The 21831-nt window shown below is 54.3% G+C and overlaps 10 protein-coding genes across 10 annotated transcripts; 4 read left to right on the top strand and 6 right to left on the bottom strand.

Moving 5' to 3' along the window:
* Positions 1 to 1232: 1232 nt before the first annotated feature.
* On the top strand, positions 1233 to 2015 carry CTAM01_11084 (uncharacterized protein; the record flags this gene model as incomplete). The annotated part of the gene is made up of 1 exon (XM_060527096.1): positions 1233 to 2015. The coding sequence occupies one exon, from the start codon at positions 1233 to 1235 to the stop codon at positions 2013 to 2015; it is 783 nt and encodes a 260-aa protein (XP_060378266.1).
* Positions 2016 to 3485: 1470 nt separating this feature from the next.
* On the bottom strand, positions 3486 to 4291 carry CTAM01_11083 (ADP-ribosylation factor 6; the record flags this gene model as incomplete). The annotated part of the gene is made up of 3 exons (XM_060527095.1): positions 3486 to 3649; positions 3780 to 3926; positions 4042 to 4291. The coding sequence occupies 3 exons, from the start codon at positions 4289 to 4291 to the stop codon at positions 3486 to 3488; spliced, it is 561 nt and encodes a 186-aa protein (XP_060378265.1).
* Positions 4292 to 5274: 983 nt separating this feature from the next.
* CTAM01_11082 (uncharacterized protein) lies at positions 5275 to 5508 on the top strand (the record flags this gene model as incomplete). The annotated part of the gene is made up of 1 exon (XM_060527094.1): positions 5275 to 5508. The coding sequence occupies one exon, from the start codon at positions 5275 to 5277 to the stop codon at positions 5506 to 5508; it is 234 nt and encodes a 77-aa protein (XP_060378264.1).
* A 1524-nt stretch (positions 5509 to 7032) lies between these two features.
* On the bottom strand, positions 7033 to 8073 carry CTAM01_11081 (SAGA-associated factor 29; the record flags this gene model as incomplete). Its single annotated transcript, XM_060527093.1, has 1 exon — positions 7033 to 8073. The coding sequence occupies one exon, from the start codon at positions 8071 to 8073 to the stop codon at positions 7033 to 7035; it is 1041 nt and encodes a 346-aa protein (XP_060378263.1).
* Positions 8074 to 9224: 1151 nt separating this feature from the next.
* Positions 9225 to 10650, top strand: CTAM01_11080 (phosphomannose isomerase type I; the record flags this gene model as incomplete). Its single annotated transcript, XM_060527092.1, has 2 exons — positions 9225 to 9374; positions 9436 to 10650. 2 exons carry the CDS (start codon positions 9225 to 9227, stop codon positions 10648 to 10650), a joined length of 1365 nt encoding a protein of 454 aa, XP_060378262.1.
* A 2116-nt stretch (positions 10651 to 12766) lies between these two features.
* On the bottom strand, positions 12767 to 13024 carry CTAM01_11079 (uncharacterized protein; the record flags this gene model as incomplete). The annotated part of the gene is made up of 1 exon (XM_060527091.1): positions 12767 to 13024. One exon carries the CDS (start codon positions 13022 to 13024, stop codon positions 12767 to 12769), a length of 258 nt encoding a protein of 85 aa, XP_060378261.1.
* Positions 13025 to 13064: 40 nt separating this feature from the next.
* On the bottom strand, positions 13065 to 15022 carry CTAM01_11078 (uncharacterized protein; the record flags this gene model as incomplete). The annotated part of the gene is made up of 3 exons (XM_060527090.1): positions 13065 to 14420; positions 14499 to 14606; positions 14846 to 15022. 3 exons carry the CDS (start codon positions 15020 to 15022, stop codon positions 13065 to 13067), a joined length of 1641 nt encoding a protein of 546 aa, XP_060378260.1.
* Positions 15023 to 18517: 3495 nt separating this feature from the next.
* Positions 18518 to 19342, bottom strand: CTAM01_11077 (uncharacterized protein; the record flags this gene model as incomplete). The annotated part of the gene is made up of 1 exon (XM_060527089.1): positions 18518 to 19342. The coding sequence occupies one exon, from the start codon at positions 19340 to 19342 to the stop codon at positions 18518 to 18520; it is 825 nt and encodes a 274-aa protein (XP_060378259.1).
* Positions 19343 to 21056: 1714 nt separating this feature from the next.
* Positions 21057 to 21725, top strand: CTAM01_11075 (uncharacterized protein; the record flags this gene model as incomplete). Its single annotated transcript, XM_060527087.1, has 4 exons — positions 21057 to 21197; positions 21280 to 21424; positions 21501 to 21559; positions 21630 to 21725. The coding sequence occupies 4 exons, from the start codon at positions 21057 to 21059 to the stop codon at positions 21723 to 21725; spliced, it is 441 nt and encodes a 146-aa protein (XP_060378257.1).
* CTAM01_11076 (uncharacterized protein) lies at positions 21268 to 21423 on the bottom strand (the record flags this gene model as incomplete). The annotated part of the gene is made up of 1 exon (XM_060527088.1): positions 21268 to 21423. One exon carries the CDS (start codon positions 21421 to 21423, stop codon positions 21268 to 21270), a length of 156 nt encoding a protein of 51 aa, XP_060378258.1.
* Positions 21726 to 21831: the final 106 nt, after the last annotated feature.

Below are 21831 nucleotides of genomic sequence, written 5' to 3'. Positions count from 1 at the left end.
TTCTCGTTTACCTTGACCTGGTGCATGTGTAAAGATGGAAGATAATGCCGTACTTTCCGCGTTTCGCGTAACACATTGTGGTGTAATGTGCGGTCGCTCTTAGAGATGCTCGGATTCTCTGATTCTCCGGCGTCCTCTCACGTGCTACTCCCGTCTTTTCAACTACCGAGTCCTAGTAGGTGCGCTGAAGTGATTGAGGTACATTGGCCTTCGTCTCCCAAGACGGAACGGGACCCATGATCCGTGTGGGCCCGGGCCCGGCCGGCCCCATCTTTCCGTCGCCGGTGGGGGCCACTCTCCCGTCCCGTATTCGGAGAGGTACTCATCCTGAGCGGGCGGACAAGATATCGGGCACCTGCCCAAGCAACCCATCCTGAACCGGTTCGTCCACAGTGACCCAGATGCTACATGTAGCTGCATTAGAGCCGTCTCCAATCCAAAGTAATCGCTTCCAATAGAGCAAGAAGAGTAACCCATCGCACTAGCGAATCCTCCCCTCCCCAAAAACCGTGCAGTGACCTCCCACCCAATCATTCTTCATCCAACATCAACACCTTCAAACATGCACGCGAATAAAAAACTGACGAGACACCACGCAAACCACCAATACCACGCAATCACCAAACAAGAAACACGTAAAGTTGTCCATTCGCCTTCTAGAAAAGGCACGGGGGAAAAGGTGCCTGACTGACACCCCACCAACATCGCCAAACGCGCTTCAGTCCAGTCACACACACCCCCCAATTCATCCATCCATCCTCTGGAACGCGAATCCCAGTGACTCCTCCCACATACCAAGCGCAGGACAGAAACATCCAACCCACCACCACCTACCATCCATCCACCACTCTTTTGGCTTTCCGCGTCACGACTCACCGTCAATCAAAATGTTCCAGGTGCTTCTCGCCCCCAAACTCAGTGACCACAATGACGAAGAAAGTGATAAAGGCACAAACGTGGCCGGGCGAAATTTACAACGCCTTGTTTCCTTGTCTCATTGACGTTGACACTTCAATGTTCAACCACCCATTGTTCAACTAAGCATTCCAACATTCTCTTCCAACCTTACACATACTTCCTAAACACCGAATAGCCTCAAGGCGCAATTCCTGTCCATTTCTTACCAGACTTATATCAAAAAGAGAGCCGGTCTCACTCACCCCAAACCCCCGTCCTGCTAATATCCCATCCGCCTTCTAAACCCAGTACATCCAGGAACAACGAAACTCACGATGCATCCCCTCTCCCATCTCATCCTCTGCCTCATCCTCCTCGCAACTTCAACAGCAGCCCTCCCGGCAACACCAGCAACACCCACAACCCCACCACCAACATCAACATCCTCACCAGACACACAACCACCTCCAATCCAGCCCTTCCTCCCCACCACCGGCGCAGCCCTCCTCCCAACAGGCATCCCCGCCTCTCCACGCCCGAACCCGAACCAGCCTCAATCACAATCACCAGCACCATCACCAATCTACACAACTCTCACCCCCAAATTCCCCCCCTCAAACTCGTCCTCCCCCTTCCCATCAGGGCACCACAACTCCACATCGCCCTGCGCATCAGGCCGACCCCTCCGCCTAGGCCCAGCCCGCCTCCACAAGAAACCTCACAACCAAACCTCCTTACCATCGTCCCCTCCGCAGCCAACAAACACACCTCAAACCACAATTCCCGCCGAAGCTACCGCAGCCGCAGGCATCGCCGCCGCCGCAGCAGCAGCAGTAGAAACGCCCACAGACTCCGGCCCCCGAGACTACGCCTCCCTCATCCCCCCGGCCCCCGGCGTGACCCCCCGTCCGGAGCCGAACCTCGCCGAAATGGGATACTACCAGACGACGTACTACTCCTGCGCGACCCAAGGCACCTCGACCCACTGCGGCTGGCACAGACCCATCATGGTCGCGCCCGCGAACAACGCTGCCGCCGGCGCCGGCGCGATGAACCGCAAAGCCGGCGTCGGGGCGTTGGTCGTCGCCTTCGTCGTCGGTGTCTTCGTGGGCAGATGAGTTGGCCCAATGGTGGCGGAAGATGTAACTCACCTGACGAATCGTTCTCTTTCTTACCTAGCGAGACCTTGACCTATACGCTGAAGCCGGCCGGCTGTCGGCCGGGTTCTCGGGGTGCTGGTAGCGTCCTGTCCCACCCCCTGAACTTCCTCGGAGAAAATCCGACTAGCACGTCTCACGGGGGCTAAGACTTGCACGATACAAGCGGCAGGAACCGTGGCTGAGGCGCCAGACAGATGTCGGGCGGAGATGCCAACGATGGTAATAGCCTCGTGCGGCTGGACACAATGTCAAAGCGGGTGGGGGAGGAGATGAGGGAGCGAAAAAGCTTAGCCTCCCTCCCTTGGGCCCCCTGACGAATGATGATAATGAATGACGAATAAGACCGATTCGCCCAGCTGGCTGGGCTAGTATGAACCGCATAGACAGTCCACATGCCTCACGGTTATGGCACACAAATGCCGAGGGAGACCTGCTTCACGGGAAGGATGAAATGGACGAGGATGGGAACCGCAGACGGGCATTTTTGGACAGTTTCTTGTACATCATTTGAATACAGCTTATGAAGATAAGAGAACACAAAAATAAAAAATAAAAAGGGAAGAGAGAAAGAACACTCACTACCTGCCTTTTAGGCCCCGCCCCCCAAAAAAAATCCCTACGTTCTTTTCTTTCACCTTCTAAAGCTCGGGTATTTCAGAACAACATTGGAACAGAGAAACCAGAGAAACGAAAATGTTGGAAGGGGGGCGACAGAAGAGTATAAGCCAGCAGCCCGAGGGGAAGAGAGAAAAACGTATGATGATATGTTGGAAAAGCCGCCCCTTTGTCCCTCCTTTTTGGCTCTTCCTCCTATTCCCCCCTTTCTCTCCGCCTCTTTCTCCATATCAGCGTAGTTAAAAGACGTTACATCAAGAGGTTTGGTTTAGTAAAAGAAGTAGAACAAGAAAAGGTCTCGGCGTGGTTAGCGGAATTCCCTTGCTGCCGAAAAATGGATTATGAGGGATGAGTCGCTCTGTTTTTCGAGGTAGGTCCCTGGCAGCGCGTCCTTGCAGAGATCTTTTCCTGTATCCATTACCCGGGCGGCGGTGGGTGCTTGGACGTTTGTTGGGGATCTAGAACGTCCCCCCCCCCCCCCCCCCCCCCCCCCCCGGCTGGCGCGGGGGCGCGCTCGCGGGCCCTTCTTCGTGGGGCGAGCACGGGGGGGGGGGGGGGGGGGGTGAGGGGGGGGGGGGGTTGGGAGTTTTTTGGGGGTTTTGGGGGGCGTGTCAAAAGCCCCCCCCCCCCCCCCCCGTCGAACTCGGTTCGGGATCGCTGAGTGCCTCGGTACGCGTTCTTTCGATGGGAACACGAATCGGGGAAGGCGAGTTAGGGTAGACAGGCGGTGGGCTTGGAGTTATCGGTGAGTCGGTGAATCGTGAAAGAGTCGGATTGGTGTTCGAGAGAGGCATTCGCCGGTCATCTCGTCATCTACTTCTTGGCCGGGGCAGGCGGTGCCTTGACGTTGTTGGACAGCCAGGCCAGGCCCTCGAGCAGGCCCTCGCCCGTCGTCGCGCAACTGGGCACAACGTACCAGACCTTGTCTTTCAGTTTTGAGAGGTTCAGGGCCTCGGTGACTTCTTGCGGCTTCATGGCTGTGATTGCAGTCACGCATGGTCAGCCTTCCAAACGTGTCCTGATGAAGAGGGCCAGCGGGACAGAACCCGAGCCGATGGGCAGTACGGCCACCCGCTGGATTCGAGGGTGCGGATTGTTTAGACTTACCTCCGTTGACGTCCTGCTTGTTGGCAAAGACCAGCAGCAAGCTGTCCTTCATTTCGCGGTCGTTGATGATTCTGTGCAATTCCGACTTGGCCTCCTCGATTCTCGCGCGATCCGACGAGTCAATGACGAAAATTAGACCCTGAGTTCCTGTGCGAGGGTAATGGTATCGTCAGCACAACTGAATCACATAAAGAACAGACTACCCTTGGAGGGTGGAGGGGCATGATAGAGGAGAGGAGAAGACAGGGCGGGAAGAACTCACCGCTAAAGTAATGTCTCCAGAGGGGACGGATCTTGTCCTGACCACCGACGTCCCAGACGTTGAACTTGACGTTCTTGTAGGTGACGGTCTCGACGTTGAAGCCGACGGTGGGAATGGTGGTGACGTCCTGGCCGAGCTTGAGCTTGTAGAGGATGGTGGTCTTGCCAGCGGCGTCGAGACCCAGCATCAGCAGGCGCATCTCCTTTGATCCGAAGATCTTGCCCATCATCTTTGAGAGTTGACCACCCATTGTGACTGCCGGGGGATCGTTATCGTGGGTTTCGTGGCGGTAGGGGTCGAGTCGGTCGGTCGGTGTTGTTGTTGTCGTGGGTGGGAGGGGCGGCCACCGGTGGTGCGGTGTCGGGCTTTAAGGGGACGTCGTCGCAACGTATGATAGATCGTTGACTCTGGATTTCTTCGCCTCGAAAATTTGGGGGACGACGGGCGGGATTGACGGTTCGGAGAGTGTCGCGCGCAATTGAATCCCAAGACGCAGCGGTCGTCGGGGTGGTGGGAGAAGGTTCCGGGGTTGAGCGAAGGAGAGTTGCGGAAGAGAAGGAGTGTGTGGTGAATGGCAGAAGCTATCACAAAAAAAAAACACGAGCAACTTTGCGACTTGCTGGAGTAAGGTACTTTGGGCAGTGGTGGTAATAGTTGTTGGTGCAGGCGCTGTGCGGTGTACCTGACTACCTGGTCGGGGATCGGAGGTTGGGGGTCGAATGGAGTTGGGCACTTTCCACTTTCCACTATGTAGCGACCGGGCAGCCTTTCGTTCGCTCGGGCGTTGCGTGGGACGTTGGAGTACACCACACCGTACAGGAACCGAGACGTGTGTGTGTGTGTGTGTGTGTGTGTGTGTGAACACTGAAGGATGGCTGGGAGACAGATGCAGAAGCAGGGAGGGAGCAACGACGCCAAGACGGTATCGAAACGGGCCAATGGACAGCTATATTTGGGCTGTGATTAATGCTAGCCGTCATCCGAAACGAAGTGAATGCACTCACTCATGTAAGGAAACGTACACAGTAAGGTCAGGTTGGTACCTTCTTGTCAGATACTTTAGTACAGATACTTTAAACCATCCGTGCTTCATGGGTACGGGAATACCTGCAACCTGCCATGCTACAGAATATTGGCTGCTGACTCCAGATATGAGGCATGAGCGTACGTACAGCCTGTCTCCTTTCCGAATTATCTGACAGAAACCAGCGAAGAGCCGTCTTTGGCTATTGTATGAAATCCCTACGACATGGGCAATGGCAATGGGCATATGCGGCTCGGCTTCTCATGCGTTTCAACCGTTTGCCCACCAGCTGGTTGGTAGTGACTGGTCAGGCGGGCAGAACCACAGACCGAACCACAGACCATCAAACACTTCTCACCTCATCGTCTACTATGGAACCATCCCACTCACCATGGGTAGTTACATCAGCAATTCAACACTTGAAAGTTGCCTCGGGTTCGTAACTTGAACGCTCTCTGAAGCGAAGCGGGGGGGCCCAATTGAAGCGAGAGGGGCCGCATCTGTACGAAGTAATCCGTATGGATGTATGGATATTCGCAATCACGTTTAGATGGAAATATTGAATCTCGAGCAATGCAGCGCTCGCTCCGGGGCGCATGCACATTGCACATGACATGACAACTCCGTCCAGCAACTCTCTCAACCGTAATCCACATCAGTCATCGTCAATAATAACAAACGCAGACTCCATCACTCCATACCTTTTCCAAAGCTTTTTATTGTGGAACATGATGGCCTGTCTCTTTCCCTCTCTTCCTCTTTGTCTCTCTCTTTGAGTCTCTGCGTCTCCCTCCATGGATATTGCCCCCTGGCCTATCCATCTTTGGCAAGGTACGAATAAAAAAGTACACCAATTCTCGGAGATTCAAACGCAGGTACGTACCCGCTCCCGCTCCCACACCAGAACATCTCCAGTCCAAACGGAGACATGCAAGCCGCCCCGGAGCCAATCAGCCTGCTCGTGTACCTTTTTTCGAGGTGGATCCCAAACAGCAAGGGCCCAAAGGGGTCTTCTTTTTCCCCCCTGTGTTCAGGTTGCCTCTCTCTCCTCTCTTCCCTTGTCATCTCTGATTGTTCGACTTGCGATCTGGTGTCTCTCTTCAACTCGAGTCAATCCATAGCCCCATTCGTTCCTTTTCCTAACAACAAAATGGGATACCTTTCTATCTCTCCCGTCAATGACATGATGAGACTACATACCTCCATACCCCAAGCCCCTTGTTATCATGGCTGTTGCTCTAGCCAATAGGCGTATTTAGCGACCTGCAGGTACGGATACATACTGTGGTACACCACCACCTCACTCCATATCTGCCATGGCCAAGTCACGGCATTCGAATAAAATATCTATGCACGTGCCATGCCGGAGTCAGGGGCGAAATTTGACATTCTGAAGCCAACCTCTGAGGGCTCTGATAGTTTGATTGCAGCGTCTCCTTGCCTCGCATATCGGTGCATGTAAACATCCGAGTCGCATATCACGAGTGACAGACTCAAAAGCCACCGAACGACAGATGACTCGTCTGTATCTTACGTAATACACTCGGCACAGCACAGAGACTCAAAGCATGCAAACGTTCATAGTCATTTCTATCCGTACTACTAATACTGCCAGCCTGTCACTGGTACGGATACCCGCTAGCTGCTACCCCTGCCTTGGATGCATAGTAAGCATGTTAAGTTCCGTTTCGACCCGCCATGTCATGTCCCCTTTTGTTTGTTTAATGAGACCTGGCGATAGACACACCAGATATCCCATGTCCGGGCCGTTGATCTCTCGGCCAATACACACACTCTCAACTCAATACTTTAAGCGAACGCCCGCTCATGGCTCTCGCTAACACTTCGCTAACACTTCGCTAACGTCATGCACTCCCCAACTTGAGCGTTTGGCCCTCTCCTTCTCCGCATCACCAGATCTGGATCATCTGGTACATCTACATCTCGGGGACCTTGTCCTCTTGGGTTCAGGGCCGGTACTCCAGCACGTAGCGCCGCTCCACCTGATGCGTAGTCGATGAGTCGTTTTCGCCATGAAACTTGAGGTTGACCGTCTTGCCGTCCGGCTCCGTGCCGACAACGTCTGCTGCGTAAAATGCCGTTGTCTGTGGGTAGAGCCCGAGGACCATCCTGCCCCCCTCCAGCTTAGCGAGATTGTGTGTCTGGTTCTCCGCCGGGATCGGTATCATGCCCGACGCAAAGGTCTTGTACTCCTTCGGCTTGACGTTGTCCTCCGGCTCCACATCCAAGCACTTGTACCGCCGGCTCTTGCCTTCGCCAATGACGCCGACCACCTCACCTAGTATCCAATCATACGGTGCCTCACCCTGCTGCGGCTCATCTTTCTTCCGTTTGAACGCTACCTTGTCTCCTTTGGAGAACGATATCTTGCTTCGAGCGGCAGAGGAAGCGCTTGACCCCAAGGCGCCTGACGATGAACCTGCCGTGTTGGAGCCCGTGGAACCCTGTGGCTCGACACTATCTGCCTTGGGAGGCATACTGTCGCGGTTGCTACCCCGGTCGCCGTACTTGCGCGAGCTTCCGCCGATGGGGCTAGGCACCGGAGAGTCACCGGCTCCGTCAAAGTCGTAGAGTGCTGCCGCGGCAGCGTCCCGATTGCGGGTCGAGCTGCCGGTCCGTGATGAAGCGCCGGTTGTCGCTGGAGCCTCTGCTGCTTCCTTGGCCTGCTGCACAGCCTTGAGAATTTTAAGCTGTTCAATGAGGTTCTTGATGTTGTTCGAGTTGTTCTCCGACAGCTTGACACCAGAACGGCAGTTCTGCTCCATCTTGTTAAGATCGCTGCCTGATGGGTTTCCACCGTCCATGCTGGCCATGGCTGCCTTCTTGTCAAGCTTCAATAGCTCGGCCAAGTTGTCATTTTCTTGGTTGACACCGTTCACAACCTCGTGGAACTTTTCCTTCGCAGATTCCCATAGCTGCACCTCTTCGCCATGGCCGCTGCCATTGTTGCGGTTTGAGCCGCGGCCGCTTCGGTTTCGCTGAGACATCTTGGCTTGCAATGATTCCAAAGGGCTGGGCTGGACCTTGGGCGAGTCGCGCTTCTTCTAGGTGGACTCGTCTCGGGCAGCCGAGGCAGAAGATGTACTCGTAGGTATGTTCGAGGATGTGCTCCCGGGATTCGGTTCGGCAGCGATAGGTTTCCGTCTCCGACCACTGCGAGGCGGGTGCTCAGCTTCGGCGTTTTGTTTCTGTGGCATGTTGATATCAGTTCCAGATTGAGCTGACAATGGAGATGCATAACTGGGGTGTAGAGATGATAAGGTGGAAGAGGAAGAGTATAGAAATGCGGGAGGAGGAAGTTGAGACAAGTAGGTGGAGGCAAGGTAGCTAAGCGCAAGCAGGGAAGGCGAGCATGAAGGCACTTACAGGGAAAGCGTAACGTTCACTTGGTTGTTGCTCCGCCAGCTGTCGCAGGCAGGTCGGGGGTCACGTTCAGTTCCAAAGCTCGGTAGAGCTTGTCTTGAGCTCTTTCTCTCTGGTGTTGCTGGGGTATCTAGGCGCAAAGACGCTATGTAAGGAAACAAGAAAAGAAATCGACCAAGAAAACTTAGCCCATGACGCGACCAAAAAGAAAAAAGGCAATGATTTAAGCTTTTGAATTGGCCAGGTCTCTGAATGCCATGGCAATCAAGGTGTTTGAAGATGGGGGAAGGATCATGGAGATGCTGATGGCAGAATACGGGCGGTATCGGGTGACGCGCAGGAAAGCGGAGTGCTGAGAGCTTCATTGGTTCATTAACGCGACTGCTCCAATGTGCCGCTGCGATCCGCCGCGGCATTGTATACAGCCGAAGTGGGTCAATAGATAAGATACCTCGTACTTTTGGCCAGCCACAGCCAATCAAGTCGGGGATTCCTCAAACGGCCCTCCGCCATGCGGCCCGACCACTTGCCCGGGGCCCGTGCTCCGACCTCACGGGATGATCGTTTGGAGGGGTCCGGAGGTATTGGCTCCATTCTGCGGGGTCCCCCCAAGTGAAGCTCTCCCTGACGTCAAATCTAATGGTGGGGTGAGCATACGCACTCCCAACTTTATTAGTACGCCATTGTCGTCGCGTCTTTCCTCTCCCTTGGAACCTTTGTTCATCGTCTTCTTTCAATTGCTTTGAGCTGATTTGGCTCCATCACTTCAGTCGCAATGGTCCTACAGGTCCCTCTGTTCAAGCTTCAATGCGGAGTGAACTCCTATGAATGGGGAAAGAAGGGAGGGGACTCAGCAGCTGCGCGCTTTGCGGCGACAACGCCAGCTGAGGGCTTCAGCATTGAATCGGAGAAGCCTTACGCAGAGGTGAGCTCAACCTTGTTTCTGTATTAAGCCCAAGAATCACATTGCTAACTGGTATTTGCAGCTCTGGATGGGCACCCACCCCTCAAACCCCTCAAAAGACCTGCAGTCTGGTCGCACCCTTCTCGAACTCGTCCAAGACAACCAGCAACTTCTCTCCGCACCTATCTCCTCCAAGTACGACTCGAAGCTTCCTTTCCTCTTCAAGGTCCTCTCCATCAACAAGGCCCTCTCGATACAGGCCCACCCCAATAAGAAGCTTGCCGAACAGCTGCACGCTCGCGACCCCAAGAACTACCCCGATGACAACCACAAACCCGAGATGGCTATCGCCATCACCCCATTCGAGGGTCTCTGCGGATTCCGACCCCTTTCCGAGATCTCACACTTTCTCGCGACGGTTCCTCCCTTGAAGAGCCTGGTCGTCGAAGACAAGGCCGACGAATTCATCAATACAGTCAAGGGTGAGGAGGAGACCGAGAACCCCGAGACCAAGGACCGGAATAAGAAGGCCCTGCAGCATGCCTTTGCCGCCCTTCTGTCCGCCACACCCGAAGAGATTGAGAAGCAGACGGAGAAGCTTGTCGCCCTCGCCAAGTCAGAAGGCAGCAATTTTGCCGGCGGCGGCGTTGCCACGACAGACGGCGAGACCCTCTCGGAGCTGATCCTCCGTAACCACGCCGAATTCGGCGCAGACATTGGGCTCTTCGTCCTCTTCTTCCTAAACTACGTCAAGATGGAGCCCGGCGAGGCCATGTTCCTTGTCGCCGACGACATCCACGCGTACCTCTCGGGCGACATTATCGAATGCATGGCCGCCTCAGACAACGTCGTCCGCGCCGGCTTCACCCCCAAGTTCAAGGATGTGCCCACCCTCGTCGACATGCTCACCTACAACTACGCGCCTATTGACGAGCAAAAGATGTCTCCATCCGAGTACCCCTACGCCACCCTCAACCGCGCCGCCTACAGCTCTGGCTCTGCCGTCATCTTGTACGACCCGCCGATTGAGGAATTCAGCGTCGTCCGGTCGCTGCTAAATGGCGACGGGGCCAAGGTTACCTTTGAGCCCATTGAGGGTCCCAGCATCATCATCTGTACTTCTGGCAAGGGCACCATTTCCGTTGGCCCGACAGTGCAGAAGATTAGCGAGGGTAACGTCTTCTTTGTCGGATCGACGGCGGAGTTGGTGTTGCAGTCCGAGGGTGACGACGATGACGAGTTTGTCACATTCAAGGCGTTTTGCGAGATTGAGGAGAAGCCGGAGGAAAAGTTGTAAAAGGGGATTTTTTGCAGAGGTGCCAGCGCACACACTATCCATGTTTCCCTCCGTGTTTGAGACGAGGGGGGAGCAAGTTGTTCATACCCAATATCCATACGAGAAGACCACGAAGAAAAGCATCATGAGAGAGGTTATTTGATTTTTGCTCGATTCCTGCCCATCGTGTAAGGCGTTAGTCCGATCCTGACTGGGGCCCTTGTCTCTGACGCCAGTATGGCTGAATGCTTCTTGACCTCAATGACTCTTCTCTATCTCTGATTAGACAGCCCATACCACAGGACCCTCGGTATATCGCACTGAGAACAATCACGCGCTGGACATGGGTGGCTCACGAGCAGGGCATACGAATTATTTTTTCAGCGTGATTAACCTGGCGATTTTTTGAGGGACCGCACCGTTTTTGGTGATTTGATTAATTATACTCACCCCATGCCTAAGCTGCACCTGTAATACGGCTTGCTGTGACTGGGAACTAAAAAAGGGAAGTCAAGAGCAACAGAAAAAGAATTCAGCCAGCCCAATGCCCCATGATGCCTGCAGGCAACATGATAAGACCAAACAATGCCCCCCTGATAAAACTCAATTTTTTTATGAAGTACCATGCCCCAAAGCTCCCTGACCCCATACCCCTTAGCCCCTCTTGTCCAGGTATCAATGTCCACTAATTCATACTGCCATTCTTTTTTGTATCGCCGTTTCCATGAGGTTCCTGTCACGAGACACCTTCCCCGGGGATCTTGTAAACGTCCATCCGTTCCGTCACCCGAATGCTTTCCCCCAACATTCAGTTATTACACCGTTTCAATCAAACCGTAGCAGATGAGCGAGAAAACACAGGACATCAAAGGAAGATATGCAGACTGGTACACGATTACCCAACGTAGACCACGCAAGTGCGATGAGGTACAAAGATCATGAAAATTGAGGAAGTGACTAGGGGGGAAAGGTAATGAATGATGGATGTGTAAAAGTAGAGAGAGAGGATGATGCCATGCGTGTAGGCGTGAATTGCAGGATCAATAACCAAAAACATAGACACAACCCAAAGAGACCACAGACTTTGCTCTCCTCTCGGAACTCGAATCCCTCGCCAGTGACCCCAGCTGGCCGGACACGAGGCGGGGTACTATTGAAGGAGAGACGAGCGAGAAGAAGTTAACTAATGCTCTCTGGGAACACGAAAGGGGGGGCTGAAGAAGGGAGGGGGCTCATAACTCCGGTCGAGAGGTATTGGTCCAATATTGGGGAAATCTGACTTGGAACCTGCGAGGCGGGAAATGGAGGGAGGAAACGGGACAGGACTGGGCGGGTGTCAGGGGCGGGCGTCCCGGGTTCGGGCAGCCGCATCATGCCGCCGGGATCTCGAGGTGAGATCCTATTCGGCTTCCTGCCTCCCCCCTCTCGTTCTCGATGACAGCCACCACGCCACACCGAAAGACACGAACGGAGTGCGTCCTGAGATGTCATTGATGGACGCAAGGCCACATTGGGTAGTATTTTCCAACGGCTTCATTCTTGGGCCTCCCACTGCCTGCAGAGATGGAACCTTTCTCGATTCTCTTGGCCTCCGGTAACGGTATGTACGTTGGCGGCGTAGACGTCGTCATTGTCGTTGGGTACCGTCGATGATAAAGCCAAGCAAGGCTGGGCCACACGCATGCAGCGGACCACACCCTCTCCACCGGGGAAGAAAGGAACCCCCAAATCCGGTGCCTGGACTTCGTACAAAAGGGCAAGCCACGTCTCGCTTCCTGCTGGAGAAGAATAGAGGGTGGGCGATGTACCACCTCTGCCTGAAAACGAAAGCTTCTCCCCTGCAATGGCGTCTTGTGTTTCGACGACGTACGAGAGGGGGAACAAGGCTGTGGCGTACTCTGCTTCGACAGTATACGGCCAGGAGGCGGTTTTGTTTCCTCAATGACAACCTGCACCTCCCATTCATCATTGGAGTATGCATACCGGTATGTTTCGTGTTGATGAAAAGGCGTGCAGGAACCCAGGAAGTCGAAAGTCCGCCACGGCTTACGCTGCAGGTTCTCTCACATCCCAGAATAGCATCTAGGAATATGAATGCCGGATCTTGAGAACTCGGTGACGTACGTTTCTTCACCTTTCATACCCTGGACTCGTATTCCGCTTTCACCGAGTTGGGATTCCCTCTCTCACCGGTTAGTGTCATGGGATGTGTCCTCATTTGGCGAGAATGAGCGTCGACAGCATCGCAGTTGTGCTTAGAATCGAAAAGTGCAATAAAAGGAGTGGGCGAATAAAACAAAAGTGATTGCGAAAAGAATGTGGCAGCAAGCAGTAATTGCCATGGCGGAAAAGGGGGCCCCCGATTCCTTTGCTGGCACCACCAATAAGTGAGCATCAAGCGCCCCAGCCGGCCGGCCGGAGCGCAAGGTTTCATCCTAGGAAGCGGACAAGCCACCCGCAGACCTGCGACCCGAGTGGTGATGATGACTGCTGTGGTGGTGGCTATGACCGTGACCATGGTGATGATCGTGATGATGCTGGTGATGGTGCTGCTCGGCCGCGACCTCCTCGGAGAGCATGTACTGCCCGATGTGATGCCGTCCATGGTGACCCACGGAGGCGTACATGCCCGGCGACGGCGTGGTGACTGTATACTGCTGCCCGTTGGAGAGCGAGCCGCCTCCGCCCACAGGCGTGGTGGACGACGAAGAGGAAGTGGAACTCGTGGTCTCGCCGCTTCCGCGACGACCGCTGCCGTCCCTGCCTACCCCTGACGGTGCAGTGGAAGAGTCTGTGTACTTGTAGCTTAAGTCGGAATCAGACGCGGATCGGAGACTCGATTCCGAAGCACCGAAGATGGGCTCATTACCGCCGCTCGTGGTCGTGGAGGGCGGGTATCCTGCCATCTCAGCGTTGGAAATACGCTGCTGCTGATGCGTCATAGACGGAACGGTGTGCGATGGCGGAGGGTACGCTGACACGGGCGACGTCTCGAAGCTTCCTGATCCGCTGGGGCCCGAAGTTGTGTAGCTTGTCGTCACGTCTGAGATTGGGGATGGCTGAGACGTCGGGCTACCTGAGGACTTTGTCGACGCCGATGCCGTTGAGGATGTGGCAGCAGCGGCGCCTTCTGTACGGTAGGCTAGGACGTTTGCGTTGGCGACGGGTTGACGCGTAGCCGGGTCGGGTAGTCGACGGTCGCCACCGGCGGGGGGCAAAGAAGCGGCGACGCCAGTGAAGGAGAAATTCTGGCCCTCGCTCTGCTGCACCGCTGCTGCTGCTGCTGCTGCTGCTGCCGCTGCCACGTTTGTAGCGGGCCGGTGAGGAAGCTGGGTGACGGTGCCGGCGTTGCTGCCATAGGCGTATCCCGCCGCTGCTACGGCGTCCGCCGTGTTGACGTATAAGTCACCCGTGCTCGGTGCCGCTGCGGCGACCTTTGCGGTGGGGTTTACGCGGTAGTAGTAGCTCGTGTCAGAGGGCTGCTGGTAAGAGTACGGGTATCCCATGGAGGCCACCGCGGCGGGGCTGTAGTCCACGGCGTCCTCTGAGTAGCCCGGCGTGGTAGACCAACTCGGCATAGTCGCGGGCGAGGCGTAGTATTTTCCGCCGTAGTAGCTGGCTGATGTTGATGAGTAGCGGGGAAGGCCGTCGTGGATGTCGGAGGTGTAGTGGTGAGGCGGGGACGAGTTCAGGGGTGAGGCCATGGCGGTGTGGGCGTATGCTCTTGCGGCTTTGAGATCGTATGTGAATGTTTGATCTGTAGATACCCAGGGAGCTTCTGTTGAGGCGACCTTTAGAAATTTCGTGTTAGTCCAGGACTCCAAGGGGGCAGGCAGCATCGAGACCCCCATAGGCATTGTTCGACTTACTCGTAAGAACATGCAGGATTCGGCGCCGGCGGCCTTGCAGTTCTGGCATGGAAGTCCGTTGCCCGTATCTCCGCTGCAGCGAATCTTGCGCTTCCGGCAACGGCCACACTGTCAATCTTGTCAGATCTTTCTTTTTTCTTCTTTCCCCATCTTTGTTACATCAAACAACGGGTATGCAAGTTCCCCTAGTTTGTACGGCTTCCAGCATTCAAGTCGAACCTTTCGAGGACTAGCTCGTTTTTGATATAGAAACATACGTGAAAGAGAAGAGACAAACAAGAGATGTAAAGCATATCCAAGCTAATGAGAAAGGAGTGGAATGACAAAGGAGAAGGAAAGGAACTTACAGCAACGGCAATACGCTTGCGGGGGGTGGTATCCGTGTCAGTCTCTCGCTCCGTCATATTAGATGTCCGCGCTTCAGAAGAATGCGAGTGATGTCGTTGCTGCCGTTCCGGATAGACGTATGTCGGGTCGACGCGGCTATATCGTCTTCCGTCTGGGTAGTATGCTGGGTTGACCATCGTTGTTGTATTCGCACCAAATTTCACTTCGTTCTCGGATGATCTTGCTCTAAAACAAGGCTTAAAGACGTAGCGAGAAGGTCAGGTAGTGTGATAGACGATGACGATGACGATTGGGGTGGTGGGCTCCGATCGTGTAGCAATGTCTGGTAGCGTGGGCAAGATTTGGCGCGCTTGTCACAGGAAGCGAGGGGCTGGACTGGGCTTTTCTTGTTTCTTGTTTCGGTGTATGTGGTCAGTCTTGTCTTTGGAGAGATGTGGGATTGGAGAGATGCTGTGCTTCGCATTCGTCGATGAGGGGGACAATAAGCCCCTTTTTTTCGATGCTGCTGATGCTGATGCTGATGCTGATGCTGTCGTGACCAGGCGTCAAAGTCCTTGTCTCGTTTCAGAGAAGGATGGGGGACGTCGTGCTTTGCTTTTCCCCTTCTTCAGCAAGTCTGATTTCATTCGAGACTAACTGGGATGGGACCTGTTTGGTATGTGTAGGAGGCAGAGGTAGAGGCAGAAACAGAGAAAGAGAAAGAGGAGAAAGGAGGAAATAAGAGGTGAGTTGCTGGATGAGGGTAGATCTTGTTCTTGTTTTCTCCTCACGCCTCTTTGTGAGACGTTACTTTCTTGAAGAAAGAGGAAAGTGTTGAGACAAGTCCGCTGATGGAATACCTTTCCCAGGTGTAGAGATCTGGCAGGGCGAAAAAAGGTTCGAGACTTATTCAGTGTTCCACATGGAAGTCCGGAAAAAACAAAATAAGTCAATGAGAAGAGGCAATGATATGAGCCAGGCCAGCTTATGAGGGAAGATGGGGAGAAAAGATTGATAAAAACCCCCCGGATTAAAAAAGAAAAGATAAATAAAACAACACCGACGAGAAAACAGGCGTGAAGCAGCTGCAGCCAGCGAGTGTTATACGCATCCTGGTCTTGGAGAACGCATCTTTTGATTCGGCAACGCAGGAGAGATAGCTTGGTTGTTCCTGTGTTTGCACCATGCCTTCAAACGTATCCACACCCTCCGACTGTCTGTCCAGAATACATCCATCAGAGGCATTTTCCACATCTTGAATATTCTCTTTACACAGAGTTGATTTCCCATGGATATGAAAATCAGGTCATTTGTTCCATACACGCCCCCCCTCTCACCTCTCTCTCCTTTTACATTGGCGTGTATACCTTTCCCCTCTCTTCTCATTCTCCCCCATGGAAGCTTGCGGACCACACAGACACGACATCTGTCATCGGACGGGCGAAGGAAGACAAGGCTGCTACAGCATGTTATTTTTTGGGGGGGTCCCTTGAACTAGACCGAAGCAACAGAGAAGCAGATGTAGTGTTGATTTACCTACATAAACAGATGAGAGTGAAAAAAAGAGACTCATGTGGTGCTGCAGTAGCACCGACGGCGCGGGAAGCCACAGAAAGACGTACATTAGAACGGGGGAGAAGGAGACCTCACTTCGGCTCTGGTAGTCAGTGACAAACAAGCATGGCCTACTGGGGTGGGTGGGGGAATGGATACACCCAGCGAGGTAGAGAGAAAGAGAGAGCGTCTACATACAATCAACACCCCTCCACTCCTGTCTCCAGTTCTTCTTCCATAACGCAGATTGGGGGGGGGGGGGGGGGGGGGGGTGGGGGGGGGGGGGGGGGGGAGGGAGAGAAGAGAGGGGGAGAGGGAGAGAGGAAGCAAAGCCACGCACCCCCCCCCCGCGTGGTTCCGGTTGCGCGTGGGGGGGGGGGGGGGGGGGGGGGGGGGGGGGAGGTACTTTGGGGCTGGAGGGACGGAACGTGGAGAGCAAACGGAAGAGGGGCGGTGACGGCGGAGAGGTAGGAGGACGAGGGGCGGACAGGTTAATTGAGCAGGGGGGCCCCCAGTCCTGCGTTGAAAGATCTTGTAGGGCCAGCCGGGAGGGAAAGTCGATCTCATCTTGGGTGTATCTTGGAACTCTTAATGAGGAGAAAAAAGGGTCTGGGGTTCTCGGGGGCTAGGCCAAGCTAGACCCGAAGGACCTCGTCCCATTTGCAGCACAGCTCATTGGCAACTTGAGAGAAGAGGAAATGACAGTGTGAGAAGAACGGTCTTAGACCTTTTGAGACTGCATCATCTTCTTCTCAGCCGTAAAGATGACTTGGAAACCCCTGCACATCCAATCAGACTGACGTTTGATATTCGTCTTGCTTTGGGGAAGCGAGACTGCTGTTCCTATGTTATCGCCACCATCGCGTAAGGAGAGTTCCCATCCTGGGCCTATTGCTGGGGATCGAGACAACAATTTTAAAGGTGATGGGAGGAGGCAGGTGTCCCAACCCCGTGAGAACACTCAATTCCTCAACGTACCCCCCACGCGCGCAATTTCCATTGCTGAAGAAAACTGCCGAGTTGTCGTATGGTAACCGAGACTTGTATAAACGCTCGGTGCAAGTGCGTCCAACGGAAAAGACAACATGTATTGGACGGATGATCCTCCCACGATGACGAGGTACGTGTATCATGGGAACAACAGCCAGGCTGTTCGTTTCCCCACAACAATCGTTCTGTCTTCCAAAGATTCCAGACTTCACTAGTCGTCAACAGAAACAAGAATGGGATACGGGAAAGGAGGAAGCACAGAAGTAGCATCTGCTTTGGGCAAAAAGGCTTCTGAAATGGGAATGGTATCTTTTCCAAAATGACACCGAAGAAACCGACACGACAAACACTTTTTTTTGGCTCGACCTTTCGTCGGGCAAAACGGCCATCTCGGTCCCACTTGGAGGGTTCAAACCATGGACGCTTGATCGTGTGACCCTACCACGATAACTAATGGATGGAGAAGAGCAGAGCCATCATCAGCGAGAGATTGGGTTGTATCAGGGCAAGTCACACTTTTCCCCCGGTTCATGTACATAAGTGATAGGAAGAGAGCGAGAGACAAAAATGCACAAAGCTGAAGGTTACGTGACGCAAGCCATCGACAGTGAATACGCTTGTGGTGGGTGTCGCTGTCCCCTGTGTCACACTGCGGAAGCGGCCTTTGCTGCAACACACACGCACACACACACACACACAGTTCAGGATGATAGAACCGAGAAAGCCAAATACAGAAAGGACAGAGAACTGGCCGAAGATCTCTCCAGCCAGAAACCAACAGCGACGTCAACCCCCGGCACGAACCATCAAGCAGTACTAGACCTACTGGGCTGCTACCACTTGGCGCCCGGTCAAAGTGTGACACCGCCAACTCGCTGAAGAAGAAGAAGAAAAAATATACAAGTGGAGGGGGCCAAGAAAGACTCAAAGGCCGAACCGAAAGCAAGAAGAAGAGAAAAGAAAAAGCAAGAAAAGCAGGAAAATCAACGGTGTTGCTGCTGCATGCTTCATGCTGCATGGTGCGTGCAGCGGTTTCGTTCGCCAAACATCTCCCTGGCCGGTCGAGATGGAGAATCCTGTAAGAAATGAGCATCTTGGAGAAATGGACTCATGGGGGCCAATGCTGCAAAGCCCGTCATCTGCATACATCATTTACAAGCAACAAACTTGAGCCATGATTTGCCAGCCCGGTACCGGGAGGTTCCGCGAAGAATTTCTATCAGGCAAACCGACAGCTCAGCTGGCGAAGAGATACGGCCGGAGGAGGATTCACAAGAGATGCCCCCTCCAAAATAGCTGGCGGCGGTCACGGTGTTTGCCTTGCTTCCATTGCAAAGTACTCTTACATGGGCAAACGAGATGCATGAATATGGCCGCCAAAGACGGCCGCCCAAGGCTGCCTCGATAGGCCCAGGAGGGGCGAAGGGGGCGCACACCTGGCTCCGAATTGGGATGGGGGAGCTGCCAAACAAGAGCATCTGTTGCTGTTGCGCCGTTGTACGGAGTAGCTCTAGAAATTTCTTGAGCCAGCCTCGGTGTGCAGCAGCAGCAGTCTCCCCTTCCCCAAGCCTCGCACTCTTCCTTGTGGCAGATGAGGTGTCTTCCTGCACGTTTCTCGACCCCTCGCCCTCGCTTGTGCTGCAACCTGATCGTCCGCGACTTGGCGACCGGGATTTGGCTGCCCCCCTCTCGCCCTCTCCCTCCACAACGTTGCAGTTCCGGCCGCGGCCGCGCCTCTGCTTTTGGATAAAGATAGCGGGAAGAGCTTCGATACATGGCACGCGAAGGGGGGGGGGGGGGTTGGAGGAAAACAAGGAAGGGACAGAAATAGCAAACGGGCCGCTGAGGCACAGAGCGATGGTGGGATGTGCGCGTGTATGCGTAGTAATGTGTCGGTGTGTGTGGTTCTCTTTCCCTTCCGCACCTGCTTTGCCGTTGTTGCTTCGCCCGTGGGCGGCCAGCTGGTGATGCATGCCCGTTGACGTGAATCCTGTACGAATAGCTAGGCATGTGTGCCATGCCTTTGCCTTCTCTTGACGTGATGCACTCTCCTCCGCCTGCTTGCCGCGAAAGGCCCCCGCATCGGAGGATGGTCGGTCCCTCACCGTTGACGGTATTGGTGATGAGGGTTTAAGGAAGGAAGAAGGCTGCAATACTACGTCGTCCGATATCCCCGTGCATTTGAATCAGGGGTAGATGTCCAGCTGCAGGAGTTTAAGTAACTAAAACTCGCCCAGCGTGGCGTCGTCGTTCCCAATGGCGCTTTAGCAACTAGGAGAAAAGGATTCTGTCATGGATGCTAAGCCCATGCTTGGAGCCGACGGATCCTATTCTCCATCGTGATCCTAACGTCTGTAATGATGCGTTTCTCAGGGATGATTTTCGATCCGTGTGAGAAGCTTCTTTTTCTTCTCGCCGTTGATTTTTGACATGCTGGTGGGACTGGAATTGTGAAGCACATATTTGTCGCCGCAGCGAAGTCTTGTCCTGCCATCATCTCACGGCGTGCAAGGTCAACGAGGTGCAAAGTCTCAAGATCCAGGCAGTACTTGTGTTTCCGCATGAGCTTATTGCCAGAGAAACCCTCGCAGTATTTGAGACATGTCCTCGCCTCGTCGATGATGGTCTGGAAGCGCGCAGGTCTCTCGAATCACTCTCGTCTTGCTCTCATGGAAAAGCCTACGCCGCAATTCCAAGACAAGAGAAACGAGCTGCCCTCGCTGAAACTCTAGGAGAGCAGTTCGTATCGAGAGTCGACTGAGATGTTGTTGGCAGCGTAGCACAGCGTCAAGACTGATATCATATGCAGCAACAAAAGCCTCGCCCAACAAGGTGAGGCCGTCATGCCGGCGATCAGGCTGTCGTGATGCAGATCCTCTCTTCACCTTTCACCTGTTACCGGGCATTTCTTGTGCGTGCCTGCTTCTGGGACGGGAGGCAGCAAGCAGAACGCACATGGCTCGACGGCTTCGCTGACAACGGAAATTTTTTGCAGCCATCTTCGGGGCGCTGCATCTGTACTTTTGGGGGAGCTGCCAGTCATAGCCAGAACCAGTTTTTCTTTTTCCCTCTCCCATCCATATGCGGGCAGCCGTTTGCAACAGGTACACAGGACGTAAGCGATTGGACCGGCTTCTAGAGACACAATGCCATCTGACAGCCCATACTAGGGGGCCGGCCACGTCCGGAGCAGATTGATTGAGGTCGTCAGCGATGGAGAACAGCCACCAGAGCCAGGGACTGAAGGAGGCGAAGGAGGCGCAGGAGAACGAGAAGAGACGAGCCGAGCCGGGCTGCCTCCACAATTAACACATTGGCGATGGAGAATATCAGATCCGTTGGTTGGGGCCCTTGCGAGTTTCTCCAAGTGCCCTTTCTCGACGTACTGTGCTAACAAAGTTGCCGTTCCGTGGTTTGGCTGCAACGAGATTCTGCATTGGGAAGACAATCGGCCTCCTCCGCCTCAACCTCAGCATCATCGACCGGCCCATTGAGCCCCACGGAATAGCACAACTGACGAGCTTTGATCTTCATGTCTTGCTCGCACTGAAGCAAAGACAGACGCGGTCGCACAGGATTGGGGAGTTGATGCCTAGCGGGCCAGAACGGACAGAAATAACTGCAGCAGCTCTGCAGCGAGACTCGACGTGCTGTCACTCTCGTGATCCTGTGCGACATTAGCAACTGATGATACAGGACGCCTTGAAGGGGGGAACTTGCGAGGCCCTACACCAGGAGACCGCATCTATTAGACGCCGCGATGAGGTTGCAGGCGGCAGCGGCAACGAGAACGAGAACGAAATGCGAACGATAAAGGAAATCGGTCAGGTTCGGAAGCAACTTTACGAATTACCGCGAACTTAAGTTCATCAGCTCTCGTCCCGAAGGCAACCTCGTTCTAGGATTCTAGATGGTCTTCTTCGTAGAGCTGAACTCTGAGGGATGCGAGGATGTGATCGGAGATTGTCCTGACAGGTCGAAGACGTTGTCGCACAATGCCGACCTCGCACGAGGCGGCTGCGGACTTCATTTGAGATGGCGGTCCATGGCCCATGGTGCGTCTCTCAATGCCGCTCCGTTGCAGCTTCTCCCATAGCACAGGAACCACCTTGAAGATATGACAACTGACAGATGACAGCTTCACCAAACGCAGCAGGCTGATGCAAGCTCCCCTCGGCAACACCAAGGATGTGTGTCGGTCCCCACTTCCGCGGTGCTTCCGGCCGCTTACTTACATGGCCCCTTGCGAGTGTGGAAAAGGAACAGGGCTCGATAGCCATGTTTGCAACGGCGAGAAACGATGAGACCAATCCTACTTGGGGCAAGCCGTTCGCCATGTGCGACATCAAGTTGTAAAGTCAAACCCCACGGCCTTTGCTAGGGCAATCTCTCTCCCTTCCCTCGTTCCCCACATCCGGACTTCCCTGGTCGACGACGAGATGCGAAGGGGTGGCTTACAGGC

This window comes from Colletotrichum tamarilloi (genome assembly GCF_030869305.1).
Source record: "Colletotrichum tamarilloi strain Tom-12 chromosome Unknown Scaffold_57.1, whole genome shotgun sequence".
In the NCBI taxonomy this organism is placed as follows: Eukaryota; Fungi; Ascomycota; class Sordariomycetes; order Glomerellales; family Glomerellaceae; genus Colletotrichum; species Colletotrichum tamarilloi.
Note: the sequence above shows the minus strand (reverse complement) of the source record. Positions and strands in the feature narration are given on the sequence as shown.